Source organism: Rhea americana, unplaced genomic scaffold (genome assembly GCF_003343005.1).
Source record: "Rhea americana isolate MKP2758 unplaced genomic scaffold, rheAme1 scaffold_22, whole genome shotgun sequence".
Classification (NCBI taxonomy): Eukaryota; Metazoa; Chordata; class Aves; order Rheiformes; family Rheidae; genus Rhea; species Rhea americana.
In genome coordinates this window covers 4,650,571-4,663,061 of record NW_028186329.1, presented here as the reverse complement: position 1 = coordinate 4,663,061, position 12,491 = coordinate 4,650,571, and the positions used below count along the sequence as shown (strand labels likewise).

Here is a 12,491-nt window from a genome sequence, read left to right as displayed (position 1 = left end):
TACTGCATCATTAGTAACATGTACAATTCTGTATGAAAAAATTTATCTGCAAGCATTACTTTAATCAGAAGGCTAATAAAGTCTTAATATTTATTTTACTATTGACTTAATTGCACTCCCTTTTTCACCTTCAGTATTTAAATACTCTTTATCAGTAAAAAGACAGGGAAAAAAAAAAAGACAGATATCCTAAGATCTAGTCACTACTAAAGGAAAGAATAAAATTGCAGGAGCTTGAATGGGAGCATGCAAGACCCTCAATTTGAAGCAACTACCTCTTCATTTCCTTGCAGTCAGACAGTTCTGCTGCTGTCAAAAGGAGACCTTGTTCTTGTTCAGAGTTTAGATTTCTAAAGTCTTCATTGCTAAATCACTGTATACTAAGATATTACATCGTACTAAAATCTTAGAAARTATCATTTTCTTAGGTAAAAGATTTGGCTTGGTCTTTCTTATTTCATCTATCTCTAAAATACCACTTAATAAAACTAGGAAATCCATAACACACATGCATGTTAATACTTGCATTACATACAATAAATGAAATATGCAGCAATGCAACACCTACAGATTTTGCTTTCATGCCCAAAACAAGCCTAGAAAACCCGTTACCATCTTATTCTGATATTTTACAAACGGATGGTCAGAAAATCATTGAAAAGCTATGAGCATCAGCATGGAATGATTCATACAGCTTTCAGAGAGTCTGGGTTAGCTGAGGTATACCCTTATTGTTTGTTGTCTGGAGTTAGGATACAACTAACTACACATAATAAAGAGGTGCATGAAAAAAAGAGCAACTATTAAGTAAGWAAACAAAGCAAAACCCCACAAACAAGTCACTATACTGATTAAAGAAAAATCAGTAATATTTAACATAGATTTTACACAGGAGGATGTGGTCAAGGTGAAAACAACTGAACAGTATCGTACTAAATATCAAAGCAATCCTTTCTATGGTGGTATATGATTCTGGTCAACTCTTCCTGACAACTAAAAACCATAAAACAGTATGTCTGCTAGGCGCTGCTGGGTAGGTTTGCAGCCAGAAACTTTACTTAGGTTGATATGGAGTYACTAATCAAGTTAATTAGTCTCTTCATTTTCAAGTTCCTGCTGAAAAAACAGCTGAAGGGCTAAATCACTGCAGGGTCATTCTCATTATACTGATACTAACACATTTAAAGGCTAAATTAAGTACTCATTCACGTTATACAGGATAATCACAACAGAGTCATATTTAATAYTGCAGTATTATAGCATATGCATTCTAAGTTATTTACTCGCAACGGTGAGCAACTATGCAGTACACCATCGTGTTCAGCCTATACTTTACATCAACRCTACCTAAACACATAAACAGTTAAGTCATCCCAAGAGCAAAAATATTTAKAGTCTTACCACACTCATCTCCAATGGAATGTTTAATCAAAGTGTCAAGAGCTTTGCTATAATCTTCCAAAATCCAGTAAGCCATACTTCGTAGAAAAGGATCACAGTGCATATTTCCAGAACTATCTTTTCCAGGAGAGACACTTCCCAAAATTCTCTTCTGTAGTACAGATTTGTAAGTACTAGATACTTCAAACTCCGACTCATAGAGTCTTGATATTACGAGAGCCAACTGAATATCATTCAGTTTTTCAAGGCAGACCTAATTGAAAATATAGTTACAAAATCCAGTATTATAATTTCTCTGCTGGTTAAAATGATCATAAGACAAGACACAAATCTGTTCAGTTGACAAAAAGTACTCATCTCAAGTCCATAAAATAAAGTAGCAGGAACTATGCATAACAGCAATGGCCAACTGTTACATGCAAGATCTAAGTTACAATTTCCTCATTAAGTCTGACATGACATTGGATCTTTGAAATCAAATAGTTTCAATAAATCACTGTCAACATGTACAGGCCACTTCCTGAAACTACATATTTTGATTAAAAAGCTTTACAAAACAAATTCTTCATTATCCCATAGCTAAATTCCCCYGCAGCTATTATTTAATCCTAATCTCCTACAGGCAGACTGAAGAATTTTTTTTGCAGTTTTTGTGAAAGGATTTTGAAAATCAACACACACCACTGCCAAAAATCCTTCATTTTCAGACCTGGAATCTCCTAATGCAAATCTGCATTGCTTTCAGATGCAACGGATCAGAGAGTTTGAAAGCAATTTAATGGTAGATAGATCATGGAGAAATGAATCATGGGACTTTTGGTAACACTAAGGTGAGAACTAAAACAAGAACAATATGCAAACACCAAGGATTTGTATTTGCCACTGACATAAGCGAGAGGAGGGAGAGAGAAAGACAGCACAAACTGGAAAATTCAAACGTCATACTAGTTCAAACTGAAAGGTTTTTCTGGCACTTCAGTCACTTTCAATACATTTTGTAAATTTAGAACACTAAATATAAACAGTTGTAGACCTTTAAAAGTCCAATTATTTTATTACCTCTACTGCATCTTTTAAGTGTCCTGCTAACAAGAAAAATGCTGCAGAATGTTCAAAACGCTGTTTGCCAAGCAAAGAAAAAGCATTCTTTAATGCTGCTTTACGCCACCTGTCTTCGGTAAAATTATTTCCAAAAAATTGTGTCATTTTAGTATCTTTTTGAGACCTGCAGATTGAACATAATTGACAAAATATTACATATTTTATTAGATTATTTTGGCTTTTGATTTCCTCAAATAACAGCAGAGTTTTACAGAAGTTGTTGCAACAGGAAATGCAGAGGCTATCACAACACTGGTAACATAAGAGACTTCATTTTTTAGAAAGGAACAAAAACTTTACTAAGTACAAAACCTAATGTTTTTGCATTAGGAACAAGTAACTAGATAGTCTGATACAAATACAGAGAAGTTCATTTGTCCTAGGTGAGTTCTTAAGAGTAAACTACATTTTAAAGAAGTTTGGGAATTTGAACACTATTATGAAATTCTAGACTCAAAGCCAGCTTTAACTGAGTCTTCTGAATTCTTTACAGTAAAATTTATGTAGCATGCTATTTTTCTAAAAGATACCTATTGCATTCAACACACAAGACAGGCAAATCCTCTAGATGTAATTAAGTAGATTTGAGAGTAAACTTTAGATATTCACCTTTAGAAAGAGCAACTAAATTACCACAGTACATACAGGTAGTTACTCATTCAATTTTGCAGGCAATTTAGAAATTGCATCTCCGCTTTCAAAGGCAGTATTTGTATTTCTTTTGAATTAACACCATATTCAACTTTTTTTTTCTGAATTAGACCAGACACTATGAAACTCCATACAAGAACCTGGATGTCTCCTACCTGTATAATCCCCAGATCACAGCCTTCTTTTTCATTGCAAGGTAAAAAATTGCTGCATCAAGTGGATCATTGTTTCGCTGAAAGGCTGCTTTAGCGACCTGTGAAGACAGTTCAACAACAACAAACCCACTGAAGTTTAAAAGCATCTTTAAATAGGATTCCTGGTGCTTCTTACAGCCCATGTCTCATAGTGCTTAGAAATACTCTTCAATATATGATCCCTATTCTCACTATAGGTCTGAGATAAGAACATGTGTGGAAGATGCTGCTGCTTCAACGTCGCGCCTTTTTTTTTTTTTTTAATACTCTTTCATTAACACTTTTCTTTTCTAGGAGCTTTTTTAGGAGACCAAATGGGAACACCTACACCTGAAATCAGATCCATCATCATAACAAAAGTACCTTATTAGTTGATCTGGTAATTAAAGGACATAAATACCTGAAGAGCAGTCCTGGACCAGTCAGAACAGGACAAAAGTTGTTATTTTGGTGGATTCCCTTCCAGGAGCGGACAGGTAAAGGGAGTAACGGGCAATAAGAGTAGTGTAAGACCCACATAGGTAATCTTAAATGCAAACCTAGGAAACTTGGAGTTTACGTGCTAGGCAGTTACGTTTCACAAACCGATGATTTAGCTGCTAAAGACTGAAAGAGTTGAGACATGCATTTACTAGTTCACGTTCTGTACTCAAAGTATCTTGTGCATGCCATTTTCTAGCTCAGTATACCTGGCTTTTCCAACAGCTTAAAACAAATACAGCAATAAGCMTAGCTTCAGTAGCATCTGTGACAGTTAAGACATCTTCCAATGAGCATACCACAAGCTTTAATTACCACAGAAATTTATCAACTCGCAAGACAATTACATGGTAGCACTACTTTTCATCACTTTCTAATGAAAATTTTTCCATTATCTGTTTCCTAAACTGGGAGACACCCTTGCTATTAAAAAACAAAAAAGCCTTAAGAGGAAACAAAAAACTACTCTATTTGCTCAAAACTATATATTCAGCATCCATCATAAGGCTTGTATACTACACCCCTCAAAACAAAATATCTAAAAACCTAAAGTGTACTTCATGCTGAAATCTGAAACCTAACCTACCYAAAAAAAAAATTTAAATACAAAAGTTGCATCTGTACAATAAACTATATGCACATCAGATATAGCAAGATGTATTCAGAAACATTTGTTATACCTCATAATTCATCACTATATTCATAGACAGTCCACACTGGAGGAAACCTATTTGAAAASAGTTTGGTGTTGATTTTGTTTCAGAATGCTGCATTTACCTTTTCTATGCACTTCCGCAGGCTACGGATATTTCGGACCCACCATCCTATACCCATAGCTCTGAGTTCTGACCATGTTGGATCGCCCTTCTGCATTGCAGGGAGCATGCTCAGTAATTCTTCTTCTGCTACCGAATGAAACGCCCAGGCAAAATGACTAGTAGACAAGCCTAGATAATCAGGCATTTGAGCAAGAAAGAAAACAGGAAAAAGGGGTAGAGGGGGAAAAAAAGAAAAAAAGAGAGAGAGATTCACTAAAAAAGTGATCTGTAATATAAATTTAAGGGAGGTGGGAGCAGCAGAATGGAAAATTGTTTATTTTAGATTTTTAAGTATGTATTTGATCAGCTTGCAGAAATCTAGGTAAGCATTGCATACAAGGTATTAAAAATGCCTTATAGATGAAAACATTTTTCACTTGCCAACTGTTCATTACACATTTTGCAAGGAACAGAATGACTAAAACTCAACATCTACTTATAACAACAAGCCTTAAGATTACTATATAGCCACGTATAAACAAAATGTAATCATTTAATCAAACTTTTTAAAGCTGTGAAAATTACCTTCACTATTTTCATTTGGAATGGCTTGGAAAATGTGAAATTTGAGTCTATTCTGGCAGAAAACAGGTTTGAGAACAGGTACATAAATGGAAACCGGAAGAAAAAAAAATGCAATATGACCTGAAAATGACAATTACTCATCAGCAACACAGCTGGCTATGGATCAAACTGCAACTCCAGTGATGGCCAGGGGATGCTGCTTTGCACAGAGGCCCTCTGAACCGCAGCTCTGCAGGTGCCTCAGAGGCACTTCTAACTCTCACCAGTTTCTGGGCTCAGTAGAAGGCACGAGTATCGCAGCTARAAGTGCACCAACAGAGAGCTGGCACACCAAGACTGTGCTGAGGCACTGGCAAGCTCCCATCTCAGCTGAGGGGTAACAAGCCATGAGACTGGAAATGCAGCCACTGTCATGACAACTAATAAAGGGTTAAGAGGCAATCACAGCCAGTCCTTTAGATTTGATTAGGCCTTAGCAAATGTATCTCATTTTGTCAATTCTAGTATCAGGTTTAAAAAAAAATTCAAAATTATACCAACGACAAATTTATTTGAAATTGTTCATTGAATAATTACAGTAGAAATGTAAGACGACTAAGAAGGCTGTTAGAATCTTTTCAAATATTTAGAATCTTTTTCAAATAAGTATTAAAAACTCATTAAGTAAATAACTATTTTCTACTCTAATTCCCACAGAAGGTTACTGGAACCACATGACACTACAAAAAAACAAAAACAAAACAAAACAAAAAAAAAGACTTTGGGGAATAGAAGCAATCTGAAATTAAAAAGTTATGGMTATCTTGAGACATGGGGAGAAGAAGGGAGAAAACCACATCCTAGGTTCCAACACCTCTCCCTAAAATAAAGTAGGCATTTTCTACTCTGGTATACACTCATATTGAGCAATAACATATATACATATATATTTAGGAGGRGGTGGATTGGTTAAACAAAAGGATAACAGTTTTCTCATTAACTGCTGAGGYAGGTCAGCAACACAGCAATCATGTGCACAACTGCTTCACTGCGTAAAATTCAAACAACTTAACAAAACCTTCAGTTACCTTGGCGAAGCAGTTGAGCTCGATGTACAGGAGGCAGTGAGGTTGTTAGAAATGTGTGAAGCCGAACAGCTAATAAAAATTTTAAGCCACATTCATCRAGAGTTTCTCCACCTGGAATTAAACATTTTCATACATTTAAGAGAAACCATTAAAAATCACTTTTAAGTTGCTTAAGAAAAAACACTCTACARTTCTATGACTGCTGATGCTTTAAATCCATAAATATAATAGTTTAATTCAAAAATCTTCCCTTTAATACAAGAGGAAATTTTCTAATAAGAGGTAGTGAAGTTACATATTTCTAAACACAAGAAATGGGAAGTGTTTTTTATCCAGTAAGAAAAGCGACTTGTTTCTCTTAATTTCTCCAGATGGTAGAACTAACATTTGTTCTTAAAGTTAGTTCTTAAAAAGTGATTGAGAAAACAATTATTGTCTGCAGACTAAAGGAACACCACACTTGCATTAGCAGTTACCAGTGAAGAATTTGATTTTTTTTGAAAAATTCTGAGGTCATGAGACTTTAGTTAAAYCTCTGTTGGCACAGTAAACAATACATGCAATACTATGAAACAGAACTATCACATATTTCAATAAGCCACAAAAAAATTAAGAGGTAACAGAAAAAACTTCCAAATAAAGTTAGTGAAACACAGTATTACAYCTAATTAGAGAGAGAAAGCTTACCCTGGTTTCTGTCTCTACTTTCTCCAATGTCAGTACTGGTAGTAGCAATTGTATCTGCCAAGGCCATCAGGGACATCTGCTCCATCCTAGTGAGACCTGGTAAGCTCGAATGAAGCAAGTGTCGAGAAAGCACTTGAGCATGCTCTGGCCCAAAGTAAGTTGGGCTATACTGAGAAAGATCAATGACCTTTGGTTTTGTATTATCTTCATCTGCATCAAACATTACAAGTTCATCGGTATTTACAATAGAATTTTGAAAGAGATCTTCATAATTGTCATTGGATGTATCTTTATTTTGATTATTTTGATTATTAGGCTTTTCTGAATGAGAGGAATCATCGTCGGCAGCAAGCAGAGCGTATAAAGGCAGTGGTGGAACTGAGTCTATTTCAATATAGTCTGTGCTCTCACTTTTGTTGAATGTTTTGGGATCTCTTGCAGTGCTTCCACTAGCACTGATTGTAAGAGATCTGAGTCTCCTATCATGATTAGGTTCAGATTCATTTATAGCAACAACTTCTCCAGCAATGCACTTAACTAGATGGGACAAAATGGCTTTTGCTCTACGTACTTTACCAAGATCCATGAGCTCCAACAACTGGTGTGGGTGGTACTGAGGTAAAGTGGGAGATAACGCATGAGCTGCTTCAAAAAGACCAGAGTCTTCCATTTCTGTAGACAGATCAAAGGCAGTTCTTTTCCCACTAAGTTTCTGTGCAAGGCTGGTCATCGACCTGGTCAAGCTTCGTTTTGGTGGTTGCAGAACTGAGGCAGCTGACTGGCTTTGTTTCATTAAGCTTGTTAAACATGGTATACTTCCACTATAAGAATCCGTACTAACTACTTCCTGCTTGGAAGGAGGTTGCCACTGAGARTAAACATGCATTTCACAGTCCATTCCAACTACAAGAATGCCATCACGTACCCAAGACAAGGAGACTGGAAAAGGAGGTGACCCTTCTAAAGAAGATACCAAGTCAACACATCGCAGTAGAACAAACCTAGAAAGGGTTGCAGTCTTCATACTGCCACTGTGAGAGATTGCTATGGTCTCCTTACCATTTTGTTCTTGCATCTTCCCAGACAGTTGGCCAAACATATATAATTTTGATCCAATTCCCACTGTCAGAATATGTGAACCATCTTCCCTAGACATCCAATCTAAGTGAACCAAGTGCTTAGTGCTGGGTATAATATTCCCGCTATGAGACAGACAAACTTCTTGGCGGTTATATGCCACTAAATTACTATCAATACTCATAGCGGAGTCTAACATAGTGCCTACTTCATTTAAATGAAGAGTCTGCTCTAAAATCCAAGAAGAGCCCCCTGTAGATTCACATTCAAAAATACTAACATCCATTATGAAATCTTGAGAAAGGTGACTGTTTTTACATGTTGTCTGCTTGTATGCTACAGCTAATCGGTTTGTGTGTGCACAACTAACTTCAACTGGCCTTCCTGGAACATTAATGGCACTACTACTAAGAAGTCCATCTTCAATTAGTAATGGCCATTCTTCCCATATATATGTAACATCACYATGTACACTATATTCTGGCATGGAAGAAGGTGATGATTCAGTAGTCACTCTGCATCTCCAGAATCGAACTTTTCCATCAGAGCACGAAGTAGCCAGTAGATAAGGGGCATGACAAACAGGGTATATGGAAGAGGAACTCAAATGTCCTAAAATAAAAATAAAATACATTTTTTACCAGGACCACATATTAGAATGCAAGCTGAGAGTTAAGATAGTTATATTCAGTTATTTCACTATTCTGAAACAGAAAGCATTAGGACACCCTCATATAGAGTTGTTTGCAGGGTTTCACAAAGGAAATACCACATGACAGAAATACCATACAGTCATTTTACCCTTAGTTCCTACTTCATTCTCTAGGAAGAAATTAAATTACATCTTTTAAACCTGCATRTTAATGTTGCTAGGTGCCAGTTTTTACACTGCAAGAAAAGGAAAAAAAAACCTTATTTATATTCTCCATGGTATGATTTTAACATTTATTGTTTTTCCCACCAAATATTTCTCTCAGAAACCTAGAGAGTTTATAAAATATTTTTGAAAGACTGTTGACAAAAGTCTCAAAGTTTAAGAGCAAATCCCACAAAGAAAATTTTATGATGGTTTGCAAAAACAAACTTGCATTGCTAGAATTTTTATTATTGACAAGATCTGGATTTCTGCAAGTATTACACCTTACAAGAAAGCTTTATTAGACACAAGGTCAGGATATCATATTTTAGCAAACCTTTTGGATCTAGTTGCTGGTTTTTAATTCTAACTACAAATACCAAACTACTAATTTATCATGATTTTAAAACTTACTGCTAAATCAGAATGGCAACAATTCCTTATTTTCTTCATTTTTAAAAAATTACAAACCTGCTGATGGCTTAACACTTATAATCTCCACTCCATCTGGCAAATTCAGCTCTTGACTATAYACCATTTTGGAAGACAGAGTAAGCCAGCTGGTGCTCTGAAGGTTTGCTTTACAAGCCTGATACTTCTGAGTGAAAGGTGACTGCATCTTCTCTGGATCCGGTGAAGAAGAATATAATCCTTCTTGCTGTGTTGCTGCTTCAGCTGCATTTGAATCTATTTTTTCATCTAAAAACGTTTGCATTGTTATTAAAAAGAGACAACTAGATTTCTTTTCACAAAAGAATTTTACTTTAACACTCCAAAAAGACGGATAAACTAGAGACTTAAAATTTTACTTTCATGATAATGAAAAAGTTCCTATATTCACATTTAAAGAGAAATATTAGCACACCTCTTAAACACTTCTAAAATTCTAGAATTGCTTCAACTTCTAGCTTTTAACACTCTTCAGATTTAAAGCAATCAAACTGTAACCAGAAGTAGCAAAACTGCAGAAGAAAAATATATATGTGTTAACCACAGAAATTAATGTCCATGAGGCACAAAATACCCACAGCTACAGAAACTTAAATGCAAAACAAAGCCTTAACTCAAAGTGGATAAAGGTATTTCCAGAACAGTTTTGTTAATATTTGCTTAAAATCCTAAATCTTGGAGATTATGGGACATGAAAGTTTCACTCCTTTTCATGAAAATCAACACAAAGTAGAAGTACGGTTTAAACAATAGATCATACCTTACAACAGATTCCACTGGTACACAGTAAATACCGGATTTATGTTTCCTTAATTTTTAAAAACTGCAGAAATACATATTAGTTCACTTAAGTTTTTTGTAGTAGCTAGAAAGAGAACTAGCAGAGAACAACTCCTTGTAATTGCTTTTCTGATGTTTCGGTGCTTCAGACTACATCCCAATTCAGAACTCGTGTAAACTTTAAAATTGCAGAACAGAAATGTCTAATTGAGAAGCAAAATATCTGAACTGTTAGCCTTTACTAAAAATTTTTAAATCTTTTACATCAAAACTAAAGGGCTTACCTATGGAGACAGGAATTGACTTCAAGTGCAAGTGCCACATGTGTAGTAATGAGTGGTTTTGAGTATATTCTATAACTATTAAGTAGAATTTTTCAGAGAATCCATTTTGCTGGCATCCTGATGAAATTCAGAAAAAGAGGATCTTAAGGGTTATTGAACCAAACACAGCACTAAATTTTAATAGCTAGCAAATAATCATATTCAAATGCAATGGTCTGGCTATACCTGACTGTTACACAACTTCTAGCAATAAGCATGTTCTACCTCCCTCCATTTTATCACAAAAAMCACTAAAACCATTTTATCACTAAAACCACTATTAACCACTAAAATGATTATAGGTGTGTGTAAACACACAYATATAAATATGTATATATTTTAAGTTGTCAATATTTTCTTTTAGAGATGATAAAATATTTGCCTAAGCTTGCTACATGTTTAAAGTTAAGTCCCAGAAAATATTCTCAACTCTGCACGCTYGTGCTTCTCTCTTACACTTCCTTAGGTATCTGCTGTTGGCCAGCTTAAGAGGTAAGACAATGAGCCAGATGGAGATCTGGCCTGGCCTGCTACAGCTGTTACATTTAATGTATAAAAACTACACAGGTAACATCTAGAGAGTCAGTGCCATGTCAACAATTGGGCAGGTCACAGGTTGGTCTAACAGATATATMCATTCAACACAGCCCAGCCACACTGACCAGATAGTCTTGGAAACACAACAGATTTAGTGCTTCTTTGTAAGAAACCACTCGCTATATATAATTTCAGAATCGAGAAAAGGCAGCATGAATTGTTATGTCAGGAGGAGCCCATTTCTGGAGTGTGCCTCCTTAGCTCCAAAGGAAGCTCCTTAGGACCAAAAAAAAAAAAAAAAATAGTTTAGTGATACTAGCATGTACTATCTTTTCTCTGACCTTCCTTTGAGTATGCATGTAGAAAAAAATGAGGTAGAACAAGCTGCATTAGCCTTGTGGGTTCTATATTGACTATTTATGTTAACTGTATAAAAARAAGGAAGTGAACCAGATAATAAACAACATGAGCTGAATTCTTACATGCTTTATTAAAAAGGAAAGGAGGGGGAGGGTTTTAAAACTAAAGAGCTTTAAAGTACTAGAAAACAGTTTCACTTAGAATGCATGTGAATGCTGTACTTCTAATTTACAGTTTCAAAATGTCCATTCAGCTCAATTTCTTACACAGCAGAGGTCTGCACAGGATGCCTATGAAAGAATACAGAAGCAGGTATGTATACAGTGGCACTTTCCTCACATGCTTTCTAGCTTTCAGCTATCTCCAGCTCAGTAAGTTCCCAAAAGAGCATCTGTCTCTTTGTTTTTAATGGTCTTCCACAGATTTTATTCCATTCTGTTGCAACCTTGAATAAATCTTTCAGTATCTACAGCACTCTGCGGCAACGTGTTACACATATTTACTATGCACTCTGCAGAACAATACTTCCCATTGCTTACAACTTGCCACCTATTAGCGTCATCTGATGTCTTCTCATTCTTGCATTATAAGATGCAGTGAATAATCATTTCTTATTCATTTCCCCAAATATCATTAYTTTTAGACCTCCAGATAACTAAATACCTCTGTATGTATTCAGCCATCTGCCTCTTTTTGAAGCTGAGGAGTTGTAGACTTTGAGTTGTTCCTCTTACCAAGGCTTTAGAATAGTTTCTGTACTTCTTTTCAAGACTGTTTTGCACATTGTATTCATGATGCAAAAGTACCACAAGCTTATGCTCTGTTCTGTTTTAAATTTCCAATATTCTATATGCATTTTGTGACCTCTGCTGAGAGTTGGGCTAACTCTCAGTAGAAGTCACAAAATTATTGATTTATCTCCATTACTCCAGATGTTTCCGGAGTAGCAAGACTATTTCAAGCAGACTTGAGTAGCATAACTGCTTCAGAATTCAATGTGTGCATACAGTTCAGGTCATTTTTCCCAATGCCCCCCCCCTTTTTTTTCTATGAAATAAGTTTATCATACCACATTGTTACCCCTAACATTATGAGACTGTTCTGCAACTTTGCTTCTTTATATTCAGTCTTTCTTTTACTACCCCACATTAGCTGGTATCGCAGACTGTCATTTTATCCTGATC

General features: G+C 35.6%; 1 protein-coding gene across 3 annotated transcripts in view; it reads right to left on the bottom strand.

Moving 5' to 3' along the window:
- Positions 1-12,491, bottom strand: part of DMXL1 (Dmx like 1) — an 85,004-nt gene that overhangs the window by 36,817 nt on the left and 35,696 nt on the right. For all 3 annotated transcript variants that reach the window (XM_085305399.1, XM_085305400.1, XM_085305402.1), the window contains 8 exons: positions 10,372-10,488; positions 9,329-9,556; positions 6,925-8,613; positions 6,238-6,348; positions 4,605-4,774; positions 3,309-3,406; positions 2,461-2,626; positions 1,402-1,654 (listed from right to left, as the gene is read on the bottom strand). In XM_085305399.1, the coding sequence (XP_085161525.1) occupies positions 1,402-1,654; positions 2,461-2,626; positions 3,309-3,406; positions 4,605-4,774; positions 6,238-6,348; positions 6,925-8,613; positions 9,329-9,556; positions 10,372-10,488 (2,832 nt within the window). The remainder of the gene's footprint in view (positions 1-1,401; positions 1,655-2,460; positions 2,627-3,308; positions 3,407-4,604; positions 4,775-6,237; positions 6,349-6,924; positions 8,614-9,328; positions 9,557-10,371; positions 10,489-12,491) is intronic.